We start from the raw sequence: 22194 nt of genomic DNA, 5'->3' as shown, positions 1-22194 counted from the left end.
GCTGGATGGCATCAGCGACTCGATGGACATGAGTCTGAGTGAACTCCGGGAGTTGGTGATGGAGAGGGAGGCCTGGCATGCTGCGATTCATGGGGTCGCAAAGAGTCGGACACGACTGAGCGACTGAACTGAATGATACATTGGGGTACAGGGATCTTCAGGGGCATAAAATTTGGGTTAAAGAAGCAGCCAAGATTTATTTAAAATAATTTGAGAGTATTCATACACAAAAGAGTACCCAAGGGAGAACAAGCAGGTTCTGCATGCTCAGTCACTTCAGCAGTGTCTAACTCTTTGTGACCCAACGGACTGTGGCCCTCTAGGCTCCTCTGTCCATAGGATTCTCCAGGCAAGAATACTGGAGTGGGTTGTCATGCCCTCCTCCAGGAGATCTTCCATACCCAAGGATCGAAGTCTTCTGCATTGGCAGCAGATTCTTTACCTGGGAAACCCTCACTTGGATCATGGAATTTAGGTTCTAGTCCACTGTGAAGTGATAGTTCATTTGGGCTGCTGCCAATTTATGAATAAGTATCTTGCATAAAGGACACAATAAATATTTGTGGAATAAATAAATGAGGAATCAGTTTAAAAAATTTGTATTGTCTCTTAGAACTCAACATGCATTTTATTTCTTATAGAAATAATTTTATAAACACTAACTGCCTTCTTACACAGTTCTGTGAAATTCTAGACTCAGTGTAAGATGTAGTATATTGTTTGATGATTTCTTGTCATAAACCCATGGGGGCCAGACTACTTCTGAATTTTGGGGGGTTTATTCTTTGGGATGGGCTTTCCTGGTGGCTCAGCCTTTTCCTGGCAGGGTCTTCTGCCCTGGCCTTGCCAGTGGGTGCAGGACTCCCACCTCTCCAGAGGAAGGGCTGTGAAACCTTTCGAGAACCTGGAGGAAAACTATGAGTCCTTCTCCCTAGAAAGTTCACAAACACAAATAGATGCACACAGATACACACACTCACACACAAAATGCAAAGGATTCCCTAAGGCTCCCAGAGTCAGGTCTTAGATGAAGACTCCCTGCTCTGAAGCTGGGAAGAAGGGCAACTGAAGACTCTAGCTCTTCACAGGGTCCCAGGCAGGCTGGCTGTGGGAGGCAGGCCCTGGGGGAATGTGGCACTGGACGTGCTCCACATGCAACAGGCTCTTAATTGTTTTTCGGCCACTTACTGACACCAGTTCTGATGGTCCCAGCCGGAAAAGAGTGGCAGTGGTTTCTACACAGGGAATATTTATAAGCCCAGTATTGCATGTCTGGGAATAACCACAGTCTAGGCAAGGGGGCAGGAAGTGAGGAGGTCGAGGATGGTGCAGAGCTACTCCCAGTTTGGACAGTTAGAAGCTGATGCTGTTGCTACTCTTAAAATCCGCAAGGAAATGACATTAACAGCCTTTTGACCAGCCCTGTTCCTAAAGAGCATCTTTGTCAATATGCCTCACCGGACTTGAAGACCATCTTCGTGGGGTGCTGAGACAGATAGTTACATTTCATTGGAGATTGAAACCTTGCCTCTTCAGCTGAGATGAAAGGCAAGAAGCCCGTGAAATCCAAGTACTGTGGTGCGCTGTAACAGGGCCACCTGTTAACTAAAAACGGAACTAACCTCACTCACGGGTTCCAGGAGGGTGAGCTGGGCAAGAGGGCTTTCTGTCAATTTGGTGATTATTCTTAATTTCTCTATTTCCTACTCCTTCTATAAAAAAATTCACTTGTAATACTTATAATTTTGTAAGTAGTGGTACAATCTGGAAAAACAATAAAACTGAATATGGGCCACTCCCGATTACCAGTTCATTAAATAATAATGTCATTATAACCCGAAATTTGGTCTTGGTTGGGAGATTTTGCTTCTTACCTTTAAGTTGGGAGATTTTAGAAACATTATACTTCTTCTTCTCCTTTTTTTCTTTTACTGTGGGCTTCTCTAAGTAGTTGTTTCTAGCTGTGGTTTCTGAGCATGCAGACAGAAAGTCTTCGGAATAATCGTAGTGGGAGCTTGGGCTTCTGCAGGAACACCGAGATCTGCTATAATCAACACTCTTGTCAGAAGCGTCGCTGTTCCTGGGAAAACCTGGGCTGCTGCTCTCCCTTTTTGAGGAACTCCCGCCATTTTCGACGGCTGTGCCCGGGAAATGTCCACCCAGATTTGTTTCTGTTGGACCAGCCAATGACATAGTAAACAACCTAATACAAGAAAAGTAGTTTTAGGTTTAGAGCTATAGCCCTAAAAACAGACCTATGCTTTATCATGTGTGTGTGTTCAGTTGTGTCCGACTCTTTGGACCATGGACTGTATCCTGCCAGGCTCCTCTGTCCATTGGATTCTCCAGGCAACAGTGCTGGAGTGGGTTGCCATTTACTGGGTGGTGAGGATCACCTAACTACATTCATTCATTCACCTGGGAAAATGACCAGCTGACTCCTCCATGTGTAGTCCCTGTTCTTTCCCAGAGAGTGATCAAGAGGAGAGCCACATTTATCCTTCGGACGTTGACTTTGGAATGCACACAAGTGGCAGGCGGCATCTAAGATGGCCTGCACCGATTTCCACTTTCTGGTGTAATCCCCTTCACTCCGGTGTGACTCAGAGGTGGCTTCCAAGGTGAGGTAACTAAAGGACTCTGACTTCCCTCTTTTTTTTAAAAAAAATTATGTATCTATTTATTTTTTAATACATTTATTATTTATAATAAATAAATTAATATTATTTGTTTATAATAAATGGTCTTCCCTGGTGGCTCAGATGGTAAAGACTTTCCTTGCAATGTGGGAGACCTGGGTTCGATCCCTGGGTCAGGAAGATACCCTGGAGGAGGGAATGGCAACCCATTCCAGTATTCTTGCCTGGAGAATCCCATGTACAGAGGAGCCTGGCGAGCTACAGTCCATGGGGTTGCAAACAGTTAGACATGACTGAGTGACTAACACTTTCACTTGCACTTATGATAAATATGTTATATTTACATTATTTATATAATATTTATATTATAATAAATAACTAATGTTATCTATGATAATATATTAATATAATTTAATGTACATAATATTATATATACACACACACAGGTCTCCGTTCCTGCCCGTGGGCTTTCCCTGGTTGCAGCCAGCAGGGTCTACTCTCCAGTTCTGGAGTGCAGGCTTCTCATCATAGTAACTTCTGTTGTTGCAGACCATGGGCTCCAGGGGGCAAGGGTTCAGTAGTTGTGACACATGGTCCCATGGCAAGTGTGATCTTCTTGGACCAGCAACTGAACCCATGTTCCCTGCATTGGCACACGGATTCTTAACCTCTGGACCATGGGGAACATACAGCATGCTACATCTTGATATATCCAATTTATGATAGTGTACAGTTCAGATTTTCAGTTGCATTTACATTTTGAACAATCAGTGTTTACAGTATAACGATTCCCATTTTATTGCACTTGAAGCATGATTTCACTATGTTTCTATCATTATAGAGTTTATAGTATTAGTAGCCTCTTTGCTGTTACGTATGACTCCGGAATTGCAGGTCAAGAAGAAACAGAACCTGACATGAAACAGCTGGCTGGTTCAGATTTGGGAAAGGAGAATGACAAGGCTGTATATTGTCATCCTGCTTATTTAACTTACATGCAGAGTACATCATGTGGAATGCCAGGCTGGATGAAGCACAAGCTGGAATCAAGATTGCTGGGAGAAATATCAAAAACCTCAGATATGCAGATGACACCACCCTTATGGCAGAAAATGAAGAGGAACTAAAGAGCCTCTTGATGCAAGTGAAAGAGGAGAGTGAAAAAGTTGGCTTAAAACTCAACATATAAAAACTAAAATCATGGCATCAGGTCCCATGACTTCATGGCAAATAGAAGGGGAAAAAGTGGAAGCAGTGATAGATTTTCTCTTCTTGGTCTCCAAAATCACTACAAATGGTGACTGTAGTCATGAAATTAGAACACACTTCTTAGAAGGAAGGCTATGATATATGGCAATCTGTGCGTTTTAAAAAGCAAAGACATCAGTTTACCAACAAAGGTCCATATAGTCAAAGCTATGGTCTTTCTAGTAGTCATGTAGAGATGTGAGAGTTGGACCATAAAGAAGGCTGATCACCAAAGAATTGATGCTTTCAAATTGTGGTGCTGGAGAAGACTCTTGAGAGTCCCTTGGAATGCAAGATCAAACCAGGTAATCCTAAGGGAATCAACCCTGAATGCTTTTTGGAAATCAACCCTGAATCCTCATTGGAAGGACTGATGCTGAAACTGAAGTTCCAGTACTTTGGCCACCTGATGCAAAGAGCTGACTCATTGGAAAAGACCCCGATGCTGGGAGAGACTGACGACAAAAGGAGAAGAGAGTGCAGAGAATGGGATGATTGGGTGGCATCATCGATTCAATGGACATGAACTTGGACAAACTCTGGGAGATGGGGACGGACAGGGAGGCCTCACATGCTGCAGTCCATGGGGTCCCAAAGAGTTGGACACAACTTAGCGACTGAACAGCAACAACAATGACTCAGGAATATAACCCACAATTAAAAAGACTAATGGAAAATGGTGAATCTTTTGATGATATGATTTTTCTGGAATGCACTGTAGTGAAAAGGGGTGTCTGCTTATATATACAATAAATTTGTAAATCACATTCATTTAATTATAGAATGAGAAATAAGATTGCTGAAGAGCAAGATTTATATCTGAATAATTCTGAATTCTACAGTGTTGTATAGTTGCTCAATTCTGCTTTTATAACAAGGCCAACCGAAAAATAAACACAAGCAAAAATGTTTTAAAATGAATAAATGTGGACTTCCTTGTGGTGGAGTGGATAAGAATCCATCTGCCAATGCAGGAGACATGGGTTCAGTCTTTGGTCTGGGAAGATTCCACATGCTGAAGGGCAACTAAGCCCCTGCGTCACAACTACTGAGCCCACGTGTTGCAACTACTGAAGCCCATGCGCCTAGAGCCTCTGCTCCACAAGAGAAGCCACTCCAGTGAGAAGTCTGTGCACGGCAACAAAGAACAGCCCCAACTCGCAGCAACTAGAGAAAGCCTGCACACAGCAATGTAGACCCAGCGCAGCCAAAAAATAAAAATGAATACAATTTAAAATAAAGATAAAATGAATTAATGCATACCTGGTGTTCTTTACCAGATGTTCCTAAAGTGTATGAAAAATCAACTTTATGTCCTGAGTGGAGGGGTCTTCACACTGTAGTATTTATGAAGTTTTCAGGATAGTGTTTTTTTGACATGTTTTGATTTCTTTTTAAGAAAATAATGTATTTCAAAAAACCTAGAATGATATTACAGAAGTAAAATTTTAAGAGCCCATATACAAACATTTATAAAAGAAGTTAACCTAGATGTCCATCAGCAGATGGATGGATAAGAAAGCTGTGGTACATATACACAATGGAATATTACTCCGCCATTAAAAAGAATACATTTGAATTAGTTCTAATGAGGTGGATGAAACTGGAGCCTATTATATAGAGTGAAGTAAGCCAGAAAGTAAAACACCAATACAGTATACTAATGCATATATATGGAATTTAGAAAGAAGTTAACTATTACCCTGTATGCAAGACAGCCAAAAAGACACAGATGTATTGAACAGTCTTTTGGACTCTGTGGGAGAGGGAGAGGGCGGGATGTTATGGGAGAATGGCATTGAAACATGTAAAATATATGTGAAACGAATTGCCAGTCCAGGTTTGCTGCAGGATACAGGGTGCTCGGGGCTGGTGCACTGGGATGACCCAGAAGGATGGGATGGGGAGGGAAGTGGGAGGGGGGTTCAGGATGGGGAACACATATACACTCATGGCAGATTCAAGTCAATGTATGGCAAAACCAACACAATACTGTAAAGTAAAATAAATAAATTAATTAAATTTTACAAAAGTTTTGAATCATTATTAATATTCATTCATTTGCATATGAATTGCTTTATACTTCACATACTATAAGGCTTTTTCTCTATCAAAGTGATTTGTAAATTATATGTTTCATGATGGTAGTATTTTTGATAGTTTTGTCTATGCTGTATCCTCTGTGCCTAGAAGAGTTCCTTGGAAATAATGTGTTCAATAAATATTGATTAAATAAATTAATGTTCAGGGTGCCTGTATGCTTAATTCCTGTCTCCATATCCATTACTCCTGACAAACTTCTCACTAGTGACCCGACTCAATGCCCTAAATAAATGCTTGCCAATATAATAAAGAAATACATATCTAAAACTAAAAGCAAACCTCATGCTTAACAGTGAAACATTAATTTACAGTGTTGTAAAAATTAAGATAAAGGTGCCAATGCTCACTTCTGTTGATTAATAATTGTTCTGTAGGCACTAGCCACTGAAATTGGACATGAGAAAAAATAGCAGGTATAAATGTTGGGGAAAAAAGGCAAATTATTTATTATATGTGCTGCTGCTGCTAAGTCACTACAATTGTGTCCGACTCTGCAACCCCATAGACGGAAGCCCACCAGGCTCCCCCATCCCTGGGATTCTCCAGGCAAGAACACTGGAGTGGGTTGCCATTTCCTTCTCCAATGCATGAAAGTGAAAGTGAAGATGCTCAGTCGTGTCCGACTCTTAGCGACCCCATGGACTGCAGCCTACCAGGCTCCTCCGTCCATGGGATTTTCCAGGCAAGAGTACTGGAGTGGGGTGCCATTGCCTTCTCCGATTTATTATGTGTAGATAACATAATTTTAAACTTAGAAAACCTCATAAAACATTATAAAATAGTGAGAATTCAATAAAGCCATAGGTTATTAAATGCATATAAAAGCAATGTTTTCTATATGTTAATTAAAATGACTTAGAAAACAGATGAAAAGACCCCACTTACTATATCAGCTAAAAAATCAAAAGCATCTGATACAAGTATAATACAAATAATATGAAGAAAACTTTAAAACTACTGAAATAAAAGATTTATGTATGTGGAAACACATACTGTGTCCTTATATAGGAAGGACTTTGGTGATAAAGATGTAAATTCTCCCTAATTTAATTTACATAATCAAAATATTCCTAGTAAAAATGTTGAGTAATTTTTTAGAAACTTGACAAAATGATACTAAATTCACATAGTTATAAATATGAAAAATGAGAACAAAAAAGGTTTTGAAAAAAATAATGAGAAAGGACCACCTCTATCAGATACTAAGGTATAAAACTACAGTTAGTAAAAGAGTTTGATTCTAGTGCTTGAATAGACAGAGCAATATAATGAAATAAAGACTTCAGAAACAGAAACATATGGAAACTTGGCATAAAATAAAGGTGGAGAAGAGTAGACATTCAAGAAATGATGGGGTGGGGGCAACAGACTAGACTTCCATCTGGAAATCAAACAAAAGTGAATTCTTATTACCTTTCTTACACTGAAATAAACACTAGGTGAATTGAAAATGTAAATGTAAAAAACAAATGTTAAAAGAAAACATGGGGGGTGGCAAGAAATAAAGCCCACAAACCACAAAGGAAACAATTAGAAAAACAGCACAAAATTTTAAGAAGTTTTTTTATTGAGGTAAAGTTGATTTATAATATTATATCTTTCAGGGGTACAACAAAGTGATTCTCACAATTTTAAAATATTGTACTCCATTTATAGTTATTATAAAATTCTGGCTATATTCCTTGTGCTGTACAATATTTCCTTGTAGCTTATTTATTATATACATACTAATTTATACTTCTTAATCCCTTACCCCATCTTGCCTTTTCCCTACTCCCTCTCCTCACTGGTAACGATTAGCTTCTTCTCTATACCTGTGAGTTTCTTTTTCTTTTTTGTTATATTCACTAGTTTGTTTTATTTTTCCTTCCTCTGCAATTTTTTGGAATCATTTGAGAAGGACAGGTGTTAACTCTCCTCTAAATGTTTCATAGAATTCACCTGTGAAGCCATCTTGTCCTGAACTTTTGTTAGCTGAGAGTTTTTTTTTTCCACATTATTGATTCAATTTAATTACTAGTAATTGGCCTGTTTATTATTTTCTATTTTTCCATGATTCAGTCTTGGGAGATTTTACATTTCTCTGATAATTTGTCCATTTCGTCTAGGTTTTACATTTTATTGGCATACAGCTGGCTGTAGTCATCTCATGATCCTTTGTATTTCTGTGGTATTAGTTGTAACTTCTTTTTCATTTCTAATTTTATTGATTTGGACCCTCTTTTTTTTTCTCGGTGAGTTTGGTAAAGATTTAACAATTTTGTGTATCTTTTCAAAGAACCAGCTCTTAGTTTAACTGATCTTTTCTATTCTTTAGACTTTTTTTTTTTTAGTCTCTATTTCATTTCTGCTCTGATCTTTTTGATTTATTTCCTTCTACCAATTTTGGGTTTCATTTGTTCTTTTCCTTGTTCTTTAGTGGTATGGTTAAGTTTTATTTGAGAATTGTTTTTGTTTGTTTCCTGAGGTAAGCTTGTACCACTGTAAGCTTCCCTCTTAGAACTGCTTTTGCTGCTTTTGGATCCTTGTGTTTTCAATTTCATTTGTCTCCAGGTATTTTTTTTTTATCCTGATTTCTTCAGTGACCCTTTGGTTAGTTAGTAGCAGATAGCCTCCATGTGTTTGTGTTCTTGCCTTTTTTTTGCCTTGTAGGTATTTCTAGTCTCATAGCATTGCGGAGAAGGCGATGGCACCCCACTCCAGTACTCTTGCTTGGAAAATCCCATGGACAGAGGAGCCTGGTAGGCTGCAGCCCATGGGATCACGAAGAGTTGGACAAGACTGATCGACTTCCCTTTCACTTTTCACTTTCATGCATTGGAGAAGGAAATGGCAACCCACTCCAGTGTTCTTGCCTGGAGAATCCCAGGGACGGGGGAGCCTGGTGGGCTGCCGTCTATGCGTCTCACGGAGTCGGACACGACTGAAGTGACTTAGCAGCAGCAGCAGCATGTTGGGTGCATATATAAAAATTTTAAAACTTCTCTATAACAAAAAATAAGTCATAAACTTAAAAGGCACATCAGAAACTGGGAAGACTACTCTCAACATATATGACAAACAGCTAACTCAACTCCTTAATTTATAAAGAACTCATGATAATCCATGAGTAAAATGGGCGAAGGGTATGAACACATTATATACCAAGCACATTACAGCAACAGAGACAACCAAAAATATAAAAAAAGTTTTTTACCACTTCCCTGGTGATACAGTGGATAAGAATCCGCCTGCCAATGCAGGGGACACAGGTTTGATACCTGGTCCAGGAAGATTCCACATGCCACAGAGCAATTGAGCCTGTGTGCATAGCTATGGAAGCTAGTGTGCCTGCAGCCTGTGCTCCTCAATAAAAGAAGCCACTCGATGAGAAGTCTGTGCACTGCAGTGATATCCCCATTCGTTTTTATGCTGGCTTCGAAGATGGAGGAAGGGGTCATAGGCCAAATATAGTCTTTTCTAGAAGATGTAAGAGGCAAGGGGATGGATTCTTCCCTGAATGCCTGGAAGGATCCAGCCCTGCTGATATCTTAATTTTTAGCCTCCTGAGACACATTTCAGACTGCCGACCTCCAGAACAGATTTGTATTGGTTTAAGTCACTGGGCTTGTGGTATTTGTTAGAGCAATGACAGGAAACTATTAGAGATTGTCTTGAAAATCATTATGAATCAAAATGAGACTAAAATAGGCTATTAAAATGTAAAATAAAAAGATAAAGTATTATACAGTTTAAAGTCAAAGAAGAGGGTAACTTCAAGTGCTTTGGGAAAGTAACTTAATGTTCTCAAAAGAAGCTTTCTATACCTGGTCCAGACTACATCTAGAAAAAAGATCACCAACTCTGGAAAGCTGGTGGGATTGTTTGCTTTGGAAAAACTAGCTAGAGAAACTAGCCAGCTCTCTCATCAAACACTCAGGGTGGAGATTCTAAAAACCAAGAAGGCTGTCTGGTGCAAAGGCATTGGTGGAGTGGTGGCATGGCTGGAGGCTGAGAAAGCTGGGTAGGGAGGAGATGATGTGTGTAGGGGGCAGTGGGTGACAAAAGATGACAGCAAGATCGGGAGATTATCTACACAGAGCAAATAAGATCATTGAGGAAATCAAGTTGTTTTCTGCCTGAGAGAGTTTTACTTACACAGAGAGGGGGAAGGCTCAAAATAACCCTGAAGTGTTAGGTTATATATATATATATATATATATATATATATACACATACACATACACACACATTTTATACACACAGGGACAGATATAGAAATACAGATGTGTGTGTGTGTGTATTTTTCCTAACTCTGTTGAGGACCTAGAAACAATGACACCCCTGTAACAATGAGCACACTGACCTCCATTCTTCACTAAATACCATTCTTTACAAAAGGAAATCAACCCTGAATGTTCATTGGAAGGACTGATACAGAAGCCAAAGCTCCAATACTTTGGCCACCTGATGCAAAGAGCTGACTCATTGGAAAAGATCCTGGTGCTGGGAGGGATTGAGGGCAGGAGAAGGCGGCGACAGAGGATGAGATGGTTGGGTGGCATCACTGACTCAATGAACATGAGTTTGAGCAAACTCCAGGAGATGGTGAAGGACAAGGAAGCCTGGTGTGCTGCAGTCCACAGGGTCACAAAGAGTTGGACACCTCAGTGACTGAACAACAACTACTAACTCGAATCAGAGTTCCTTGGAGAAACGGGTAATTCCAGGCATGGATCAGGTAAAGTTCAAGATAAAGCTGGTATGTGCTTAAAGGACATGGAAGCCAACTTGAAGTATTCTCCCATTAAATCTAGGACAATTTGAACATCAAAATAAATAAGGATGAAATAAGATGACAACCTGTTAAATAAGATAGGAACCTATGAGTCCATACTAATACAAATGAATAAATAAATAGAGAAAGGAAGAGAAAGCTCTTCCTTATGGCACAATGACAGCTAATAAATGTAGAAGGAACAGAGGAAAGAAACAATGACTGATGCCTATCAGGGAGTTAGTTGAAACAGGCAGGACCTGCATTGAATGCTAAGTGCCAGTGAGTGTAAGTCTGATAAGGAACAGGATTGTGCATAATACTAACCAAAAACATGGAAAGAGGGTGGCTTTGTGCAGAAACCTGGCAGACACCTTGATCGTCATCTGGTCAGCAAGGCCTGAACCACCAGTGGGACAGGTGGATCTCATATGCCCCCTGGAGACTGCTAAGGGGAAAGGGTCATTCCTGAAATCTCCCTGCCAGGAACTGGCCTGAGTTGGGTCACGGGGAGACACCAGCTGGACCCAGGTTGAGGGTCATTCTACAGGAGGAAAAGCCTGAACTGTTTGACACAAAGTTCAGCAGAATGTAAAATGAATACAAAAGCTCTTCCTTTAGCTTACAAAACCAGTGTTACATACGTAAGATGATCATGTATTTTAGGGTTTTCAAGAACATGATTTTGAACATTGTATCCACTTTTAAGATGATGTTCCAGTGGGGGAAGGAGAGGATGGGACAGACTGGCAGAGTAGCATTGAATATGCATTGCCATGGGTAATGGCAGTCAGTGGGAAGTTGCTGTATAACCCAGGGAGCTCAACCCAGTGCTCTGCAATGACATGGAGGGGTGGGATGGGGTGGCAGGAGGGAGGGAGGTTTAAGAAGGACGGGATGTATGTATACATATGGCTGATTCATGTTGCTGTATGACAGAAACCAGAACTTCCAGGTGGCTCAGTGGTGAAGAATCTGCCTGCTAATGCAGGAGACCTGGGTTCCATCTCTGGGTCAAGAAGATACCCTGGAGCAGGAAATGGCAACCCACTCCAGTATTCTTGGGAAATCCTATGGACAGAGGAGCCTGGTGGGCTACAGTCTATGGGGTTGCAAGAGTCAGTCATGACCTAGCAACTGAACAACAGTAATGGCAGAAACCAACACAATATTGTAAAGCAATTATCCGCCAATTAAAAATAAATAAGATGATGTGTCCCAACTTTTGGCTTCAGAAATGTGATCTCTCTAATAGTGAAGAAAGGCAGTTTAAGAATGAACACAGGGTTGAGAAGAAAGAGAGCATACTATAGAAGGGAAAAAGGCTTGTGTGGCATCTGAGCTCTTGCTCTTGGCAGTATATCTAGCTGTCTGGTCTCAGTGGTTTAATGTATGAAAATTTCTGCTTTCAGTGATGTCTAAGGTTTAGTCCAGCACGAAAATCCATCCATTAAATATATCTATATACATCAGAAGTTGCAAGCTTTCTTGGATAACATGGAATTGTGCCATGTTCAAGGTTTGGATGGTTATAGACAAATTATGTAGGTTTTGGGTATTTAACAATTTTATGTATTTTATTTATTTTTGACAAACTGTTCAAATCCATTACCAGACTAGGCCTCCCAAAGAAGCACCTTCAGGGTTAGAAGTTCTACTCCCACCAAGCAGTGGCAAATGCAACTACCACACTTGTCTGTGCTCAGTCTCGCTCAGTCATGGGGGACTCTTTTCGACTCCATGACTGTAGCCCACCAAGCTCCTCTGTCCAGGGATTCTCCAGGCAAGTATACTGGAGTGGGTAACCATTTCGTTCTGCAGGGGATCTTCCTGACCCTGGGTCTACTGCACTGTAGGCAGGTTCTTTACTGTCTGAGCCACCAGGGAAGCCCAACTATTGCATGGGCTACAGAAAAATTCAACATTCTAGGGCTAAATTTATAGATGTGTAAACTTTTAGCTCTTCCTCCCAGCTGCTGCCACATATCTTTTTAATTTCCAGTGTTGACCTGACTCTTTTTCATTACAATGTTTAATAAAATTCCATAAAAATATCCCAGATTTGATCTTACACATTTGGATGTTCATTCATTCACTCTTTCAACACACAGTTGAGTGCTTACCACGTGCCAGGAGCTGTGTGAGGTGTGGAGGGTATAGTGAACACAGAAATGTGTCTGTTTTTGTGGAGCTAGTATGTCAGTAATAAAATAATCACTGTAGTGACTGTTCTATGTGTTTTAAAGCAAAGAGCTACAAGTCTGTGAGGACACGTGACAAAAAAACCTGATCCAGACAGTGACCTGGGAAGCTTCTCTAGAGCAGTGCCAGCTGACTGAGATATAGGGGGTCAGTAGGAACTGCCTGGGCAGAAAGAAATGTTTGGTATGAGGGAAGAATGGTGTGGACAGAGGAGGCAGCACCAGGGCTTGTCGATGGAGGAGGGCCCCATGTTTGGGGCCCAGTGAGAAACTCCAGGGGGTGCAGATGGGTCTCCAGAGGTCCAAGAGGTGAGCAAGCTTCAGGTCATCAGAAGGCACATTTATGATATGGCTCATTCATCCAAGAGGAACAGACAGCTAGCACTAAGAAGAGAGAGAGGCTGGGGAAGGGGGATATGATGAGCTGCCTTCTGAACAGGTGACTCTGGCTGCATTCTCCATCCCTGTGCAAGATGGAGAACAGAAGAGGGAAATGTCAGAGAGTAGTGGATGCAGAAGGCGGGACTAAGGAAGGCGGGAGCTTGGACCGAGGTGCCTGCGATGATCTGAAAGATGCATGGGGGACAATGTCACTGGGGCATGGAGGCCCACTGGATGCTGGCGGGAGGGAAAATGTCAAGGAGGAATCCTGGATTCCAGTGCAGGGGTGCCAGTGGGGTGGGTGGGGGAGACCATCAGGGCTTGTGTGTGCTAAGTTGCAGGGGGTCTGAGAGGTATTAAGTTGTGTTGCCACCCAACAGCTTGACCTATGGGTTGAACTCAGAAGATGCCAAGTGGAGAGATCAAGTTGGGGGGCCAAGAGCATAGAGATGGTGGGCATGGATTTGTGCCTAGTGTTGGAATCTGGGGGCCTGAGGGGAGGACACTGCACTTTGAGGAACTGCAGTGCTAAGAAGCCAGGAGAGGACAGCAGCTGGGATGGGAGCAGGAAGTGTGAAGGCTGAGGGCACAGGGGCCGAGGGAAGGCAGCCCTTTGCTGTGGGGTCAGACTTAAATGCTGCTGGGAGACTGAGCAAGACTGAATGGCCAGGGATGTCTGATTAGCGGTTCTTGTTTTAATGCAGAGGTGAGAGTGGAGGGCAGACTGGAGCAGGCTGAGGAATGAGAGATGAGGAATGGATACACTGAATACCGCGATTCTTTACCAAAGTTTGCCTGTCGAGGGGGATGAGAAATTGGACATGTCAACTACAAACTGGCACTTGCCAAGAGCATTTGGCAGCAACTGAATAACAACAGGTGACGCTAGTGGTGGAGAATCTGCCTGCCAATGCAGGAGATGTAAGATATGTGAGTTCAATTCCTAGGTCTGGAAGATCCCTTGGAGGAGGGAATGGCAACCCACTCCAGTATTCTTGCCTGGAGAATCCCATGAACAGAGGAGCCTGGTGGGCTACAGTCCATGGAGTTGCAAAGAGTTGGACATGACTGAAGTGATTTAGTGCACACACACAAAAAACAAGAAGGACATTTGCCATCTGCCTGTGCTGCAGCTACTGACCTTCAACACTCCCTGAAGGGAATATAGGGTGGAGAGTGAGGCACTCTGTGCTCCAAGGAAACATGGGACAAGTCTTTAGATAGATATTTTCAGGAACTGACTGCATGATCTCAATCTTTGCATCTCCTCATATCTAGAAAAGCACTAAACCTTTTTTAAAGTTAGTGACTAGCAGAGAACCTTTTTTAAAGTTAGTACTTCATTGCTTTGGCTCCCCCTTCACCAAAATCTTATGTATTGATCTTCCCCCACTGCCTCTTCAGGCTTCCCTGGTGGCTCAGGTGGTAAAGAATCCACCTGTGATGCAGGAGACCTGGATTCTATCCCTGAGTCAGGAAGCTCCCCTGTAGAAGGGAATGGTTACCAACTCCAGCATTCTTGCCTGGTTAATCTCCTGGCCAAAGGAGCCTGATGGGCTGCAATCCACAGGGTCACAAAGAGTTGGACACGACTGGGTGACTAAGCACAGCACTGCCTCTTTAGGGCAGTCTCTCAGAGCTATCTGAGGTGCTGCCTCCCCGGGCTGCAGTCCTCATTTTGCCCCACATAAAACTTAACTTGCTGCTCTCACGTTGTGCATGTTTTTTTAGTCGACAGTTATTAACTAGAAAATGAAGAGGGGCGCGGGTCAGGGAGCTTGTTTCTCTTTCTTTTGTGATGGGAGGTCTTCAGTTCAGTTCAGTTCAGTCGCTCAGTCGTGTCCAACTCTTAGCGACCCCATGAATTGCAGCATGCCAGGCCTCCCTGTCCATCACCAACTCCCGGAGTTCACCCAAACTCATGTCCATTGAGTCGGTGATGCCATAAAGCCATCTCATCCTCTGTCGTCCCCTTCTCCTCCTGCCCCCAATCCCTCCCAGCATCAGAGTCTTTTCCAGTGAGTCAACTCTTCGCATCAGGTGGCCAAAGTATTGGAGTTTCAGCTTTAGCATCAGTCCTTCCAAAGAAATCCCAGGACTGATCTCCTTCAGAATGGACTGGTTGGATCTCCTTGCAGTCCAAGGAACTCTCAAGAGTCTTCTCCAACACCACAGTTCAAAAGCATCAATTCTTTGGCACTCAGCTTTCTTCACAGTCCAACTCTTAAATCCATACATGACCACTGGAAAAACCATAGCCTCGACTAGACGGACCTTTGTTGGCAAAGTAACGTCTCTGCTTTTCAATATGCTATCTAGGTTGGTCAGAACTTTCCTTCCAAGGAGTAAGCGTCTTTTAATTTCATGGCTCCAATCACCACCTACAGTGATTTTGGAGCCCCCAAAAATAAAGTCTGACACTGTTTCCACTGTTTCCCCATCTATTTCCCATGAAGTGATGGGACCGGATGCCATGATCTTCGTTTTCTGAATGTTGAGCTTTAAGCCAACTTTTTCACTCTCCTCTTTCACTTTTATCAAGAGGCTTTTTAGTTCCTCTTCACTTTCTGCCATAAGGGTGGTGTCATCTGCATATCTGAGGTGATTGATATTTCTCCCGGCAATCTTGATTCCAGCTTGTGCTTCTTCCAGCCCAGCGTTTCTCATGATGTACTCTGCATAGAAGTTAAATAAGCAGGGTGACAATATACAGCCTTGACGTACTCCTTTTTCTGTTTGGAACCAGTCTGTTGTTCCATGTCCAGTTCTAACTGTTGCTTCCTAACCTGCATATAGGTTTCTCAAGAGGCAGATCAGGTGGTCTGGTATTCCCATCTCTTTCAGAATTTTCCACAGTTCATTGTGATCCACACAGTCAAAGGCTTTGGCATAGTCAATAAAGCAGAAATAGATGTTTTTCTGGAACTCTCTTGCTTTTTCAATGATCCAGGGGATGTTGGTAATTTGATCTCTGGTTTCTCTGCCTTTCCTAAAACCAGCTTGAACATCTGAAAGTTCACGGTTCACGTTTTGCTTAAGCCTGGCTTGGAGAATTTTGAGCATTACTTTACTAGCCCGTGAGATAAGTGTAATTGTGCGGTAGTTTAAGCACTGTTTGGCATTGCCTTTCTTTGGGATTGGAATGGGAGGTCTTAAACATGTTTAAAAGCCAAGGGAAAGAGCCAGCAGAGATGGGAGAGGTGATGACACGGGTGAAAGAATGGGCAGCCAAAAGTAACAGCAAGCAGGAGGGGGTAAGACCCAACGCACAGGGGAACTTGCTGCGGTGGTGGCTGGAGCTGGAGGAGAGTCCCCTCCTGTGGCTTTAAGAGGCTCTGGGACGTGAAAGCACGCGGGATGAGGAGGAGCCTCGGGAGAGTGGAACATCCCACAAACCCTTTGCAAATCGCAATTGTTCTACTGTTGCTCCTTTCCTCAGTCAGGGTTTCACGGGATGGAAAAAAAAAGAAAACGAAAGTGGGCGTTTGCGATTGGCCAGGGGACAGGTGGGCGGGGCCATCCGCTCCCAGAGAGTAGCGGACAAGTCTTGTCAGTCATTGCATCACTCTGTGACTGACAGGACTTGCTACCAAAGGGATCAGCCCAGGAATGCTACTGTGTCCCCATTTCAATTCACCTCTCTTGGTGCTTCTCTAAAACACCAAACAAGAAAGACTACTAACAGAGTGTAAAATTCCTCCACGACTTCTTTTTCTCACTGGGAAGAAGTCTACAGATTCTTTATTTCTTCCCTAAAATCAGTTAGTTTTAATGTTCTTGCCATAGCTCTATCCAGAGACACTGTCCTAAGCCTCAGAAAGCTAAAGGGCATCTTTTGATTTTTAGCTTAATAGTAAGGCACTTACGGAGCTTTATCTACTGGTTTAAAGGTCACAATTCTCAAAATACATACTAAAAATGTTGTATTGTTATCTATAAACTATAAAATTCAAATCCTTAAAAAAAAAATAACCCCACCTAACTCACATGAAATAACAGAGAAAGGGAAAATAGCCTGTCTCTACTCAATGCAGAGAGACCAATTAGGAGGCTTCTGACATAATCCAGGACTGGACCGGGGTGGTGACAGTGGGGGTTGGGAGAAATGGTAGGACTGTACATCTATTCTAGGTACATTCTGAAGGATGTGTTGACAGACTGAAGGTGCAGATGGAGGAAGAAAGGGAGTACAGGAGGACTCCCAAGGCCCAGACAACTGACAATGGCTTCTAGTAACTGGGATGGGTAAAAGCCGGGGACGAGTAGGTTTGGGAGAAGCGTTCTGGACTTGCTGTGTAGGAGATGGTTAGTCATCTATGGAGAGATGTGGGCAGAAGACACGAGTCTGTAGCTCAGAGGAGGCTCAGGACAGGAGAAACGCAGTTGGGGTTCATCGGCATTGAGATTGGTTTTGAGCCTATGACACTGGATGAATTCATTAAGAAAGTGAGTGTAGATTTAAAAAAAAAAAAGAAAGACTCAAGGTCACGTTCCCCAGTGAAAATCTGGTCTGAAAAAAGTTACCTGTTGGCACAAGTGTGGCAAGGAAATGTTAACGCGCCACCGGGAAATTGCGGACAGAGAGCTCCGAGCCTGAGTTCAGCGGGGGAGGGGCAAACATACAGATGCTGTTGCAAAGGGTTCAGACTTCCAGGGGATGGGGATTAAGGGACCGTCAGCGCTGAGACTAGAAGAAAACAAAGCAAAGCAAAAGCAAGCCGGTAGATGCATAAATGAAGGTGTCAGATTTAAAAGGGAAATAGTGAAAGAGAGTAAATTGGGGAAGGGGTGAAATTTGCCCCCGCGTGATGGGGCAGGGGGGGTGGGGTGGGGTGACTGGGGCCGGCCGTCCCCTGCCCGTCAGCCTCTGGCGGCCAGTCTGCGTGCAGGCGGGTCCGGGACCCGCCACCCGCCCGGGACAGCGTGGGCTTGTGAGTGCGCTGTGTGGGCTGAGTCACAGTGTCTGAACCAGGAAAGAGGACGCCGAGGGCCGCTCCTCACCAGACCGCGTTTGCAGGAGGAAGCGGCCTGAAGACCCGGCTACGTTACCAACTCCAGAGCCAGGCAGCGATGCCCGAGTTGGGCAGGGGCGGACTGAGTGATCGGGAGACACCGGAGGGCTCAGAAAGGTTAGCAGGAGGCTCGGCTGGGCGCGGCGGCGGCTGGGCGGTTAACGGTTCAGCGCTACTCGCGCGGCAGCGCCAGCCCCGCGGCCCCCGGCTCTGACGCGTCGCCCTGGAAACCGGCGCGCGGGGCCTCCTGGGACTGGCCCGCCAGCCGGAAGGGGCTAGGGAACGGGCCCGCAAGGCCTGCGCGCACGCGCACTCGAGACCGCGTCCGTGCGGCCTGGGCGGGGACGTGAGTTCCGTCCCAATGGACTGTTAGGGTAAAGTCAGCTGGCTGCGAAGATGTTTGTAAACAAGCCTCCCACCGCTCCTTCTCGGCGCCTAGGACCACGCCTGCGTCCTGGCGCGCTCGTGGCGAGGGAGACGGCCCCTCGGCGTCTCTGTGGGCGCAGAGTTACCGCGGATCCTTCCCGCGTCGGGTCCCTCGCGTCCGCGCACCGGCTGTGTTGAATCCAAGTCCGATGTGTATGTCCGCTCCCCAGCCTGGTAGGGCCGTGTACCTAGAGCACAGCGCCCGTGTTAAACTCTATAAAGATGGATTTCTCCGTAGCAGAAAATCTGATCCCAAAGCAATGCATATTTGGTGAAGACAAATTACCATGTAGAGAAAAGTACCAAGGAAAAGTAAAAAAAAAATGAGTGATTGATTAGGAGTTTTTAGTGGTACAATAGAGCTTCCCTGGTGGGTGAGACAATAAATGTCTCCAAACCTTAATCCACATTGAGGGTAATCGTATTTCTTAAAAAAAAAATGTATGCCCATGTTATTGTCGCAAAGTGACACCTTGGAACTTCTCTGGTGGTCCAGTGGTTAAGATTATACTCCCAGTGCAGGGCCCTGGGTTTGATCTCTAGTTTGGAAACCAGAATGAAAGAATGAAAACCACAATCACAGAAAACTAATCAAACTGAAAGAAAGTGAAGAAGAACTAAAGAGCCACTTAATGAAAGTGAAAGAGGAAAGTGAAAAAGTTGGCTTAAAGCTCAACATTCAGAAAACTAAGATCATGGCATCTGGTCCCATCACTTCATCGCAAATAGATGAGGAAACAGTGGAAACAGTTGCTAATTTTTTTTTTTTTTTTGGGCTCCAAATTCACTGCAGATGGTGATTGCAACCATGAAATTAAAAGATGCTTACTCCTTGGAAGGAAAGTTATGACCAACCTAGACAGCATATTAAAAAGCAGAGACGTTATTTTGTCAACAAAGGTCCGTCTAGTCAAGGCTATGGCTTTTCCAGTATTCATGTATGGATGTGAGAGTTGGACTGTGAAGAAAGCTGAGTGCGGAAGAATTGATGCTTTTGAATTGTGGTGTTGGAGAAGACTCTTGAGAGTCCCTTGGACTGCAAGGAGATCCAACCAGTCCATCCTAAAGGAGACCAGTCCTGGGTGTTCATTGGAAGGACTGATGTTGAAGCTGAAACTCCAATACTTTGGCCACCTGATGCGAAGAGCTGACTCATTTGAAAAGACCCTAATGCTGGGAAAGTTTGAGGGCAGGAAGGGAACAACAGAGGATGAGATGGTTGGATGGCATCACCGACTCAATGGGCATGAGTTTAAGTAAACTCCAGGAGTTGGTGATGGACAGGGAGGCCTGGCATACTGTGGTTCATGGGGTCGCAAAGAGTCGCATGCGACTGAGTGACTGAACTGAACTGCACCAAACTGATCACATGAACCACAGCCTTGTCTAACTCAGTGAAACTATGAGCCATACCGTGCAGGGCCACCCAAGACTGATGGTCATGGTAGAGCATTCTGACAAAACATGGTCTGCTGGAGAAGGGAATGTCAAACCGCTTCAGTATTCTTGCCTTGAGAACCCCATGAACAGTATGAAGAGGCAAAAAGATAGGACACTGAAAGATGAACTCCCCAGGCCGATAGGTGCCCAACATGCTACTGGAGAACAGTGGAGAAATAACTCCAGAAAGAATGAAGAGATGGCGCCAAAGCAAAAACAACACCCAGTTGTGGTTGTAACTGGTGATGAAAGTAAAGTCCGATGCTGTTAAGAACAATATTGCATAGGAACCTAACGTTCTAGGTCCATGAATCAAGGTAAATTGAAAATGGTCAAATAGGAGATGGCAAGAGTGAATAACCACATTTTAGGAATCAGTGAATTAAAATGGACTGGAATGGGCGAATTTAACTCAGATGACCATTATATCTACTACTGTGGGCAAGAATCCCTTAGAAGAAATGGAATAGCCCTCCTAGGCAACAAAAGAGTCCAAAATGCAGTACTTGGATGCAATCTCAAAATGACAGAATGATCTCTGTTTGTTTCCAAGGCAAACACAATCAATATCACAGTATTCCAAGTCTATGCCCCAACCAGTAATGCTGAAGAAGCTGAAGCTGAACGGTTCTATGAAGACCTTTGAGACCTTCTAGAACTAACACCCCCAAAACATGTCCTTTTCATTATAGGGGACTGGAATGTAAAAGCGGGAAGTCAAGAGATACTTGGAGTAACAGGCAAATTTTCCCTTGGAGTACAAAATGAAGCAGGGCAAAGGCTAACAGAGTTTTGCCAAGAGAATGCACTGGTCATAGCAAACACCCTCTTCCAACAACACAAGACAAGATTCTATGCATGGACATCACCAGATAGTCAATACCAAAAGCAGATTGATTACATTCTTTGCAGCCAAAGATGGAGAAGCTCTATACAGTCAGCAAAAATAAGACTGGGAGCTGACTGTGGCTCAGATCATGAACAGGATCCTTATTGCCAAATTCAGACTAAAATTGAATAAACTAGGGAAAACCACTGGACTATTGGGCCAAAGTACTGGAAATTCAGCTTCAGCATCAGTCCTTCCAATATTTAGGGTTGATATCCTTATAAATCATGGGAAATAGATGGGGAAACAGTGGAAACAGTGTCAGACTTTATTTTTCTGGGCTCCAAAATCACTACAGATGGTGACTGCAGCCATGAAATTAAAAGACACTTACTCCTTGGAAGGAAAGTTATGACCAACCTAGATAGCATATTCAAAAGCAGAGACATTACTTTGCCAACAAAGGTTCGTCTAGTCAAGGCTATGGTTTTTCCTGTGGTCATGTATGGATGTGAGAGTTGGACTGTGAAGAAGGCTGAGCGCCAAAGAATTGATGCTTTTGAACTGTGGTGTTGGAGAAGACTCTTGAGAGTCCCTTGGACTGCAAGGAGATCCAACCAGTCCATTCTGAAGGAGATGAGTCCTGGGATTTCTTTGGAAGGAATGATGCTAAAGCTGAAACTCCAGTACTTTGGCCACCTCATGTGAAGAGCTGACTCATTGGAAAAGACTCTGATGCTGGGAGGGATTGGGGGCAGGAGGAGAAGGGGACGACAGAGGATGAGATGGCTGGATGGCATGAGATAGCTGGATGGCATCACTGACTCGATGGACGTGAGTCTGAGTGAACTCCGGGAGTTGGTGATGGACAGGGAGGCCTGGCGTGCTGCGATTCATGGGGTCGCAAAGAGTTGGACACGACTGAGTGACTGATCTGATCTGATCTGATCCTTATAAATCAAAAAATATTAGGGCTGTTTTTCCAGTTGGCAAAAGCAAGACTGAGGCTCAGATCATGAACTCCTTATTGCCAATTCAGACTTAAATTGAAGAAATTAGGGAAAACCACTGGAGTATTCGGGTGTGCTCTAAATCAAATCCCTTATGATTATACAGTGGGAGTGACAAATAGATTCAAGGGATTAGATCTGATGGGCAG

At 43.5% G+C, this 22194-nt stretch overlaps 1 protein-coding gene across 2 annotated transcripts in view; it reads right to left on the bottom strand.

Moving 5' to 3' along the window:
• Positions 1-18552, bottom strand: part of LCA5L (lebercilin LCA5 like) — a 41947-nt gene extending 23395 nt beyond the window's left edge. The window contains exons 1-5 of one of the 2 annotated variants that reach the window (XM_086341976.1): positions 18330-18552; positions 17853-18015; positions 5151-5308; positions 1875-2203; positions 1459-1605 (exon numbers count right to left, since the gene is read on the bottom strand). In XM_086341976.1, the coding sequence (XP_086198102.1) occupies positions 1459-1605; positions 1875-2193 (466 nt within the window). In that variant the 5' untranslated portion in view covers positions 2194-2203; positions 5151-5308; positions 17853-18015; positions 18330-18552. The remainder of the gene's footprint in view (positions 1-1458; positions 1606-1874; positions 2204-5150; positions 5309-17852; positions 18016-18329) is intronic. The other variant, XM_086341943.1, reaches the window with a different exon arrangement.
• Between the last annotated feature and the right edge of the window lie 3642 nt (positions 18553-22194).

The sequence above is a fragment of the Bos grunniens genome, chromosome 1, assembly GCF_055505025.1.
Source record: "Bos grunniens cultivar Pamir isolate PY7600 chromosome 1, Bosgru_T2T1.0, whole genome shotgun sequence".
In the NCBI taxonomy this organism is placed as follows: Eukaryota; Metazoa; Chordata; class Mammalia; order Artiodactyla; family Bovidae; genus Bos; species Bos grunniens.
Note: the sequence above shows the minus strand (reverse complement) of the source record. Positions and strands in the feature narration are given on the sequence as shown.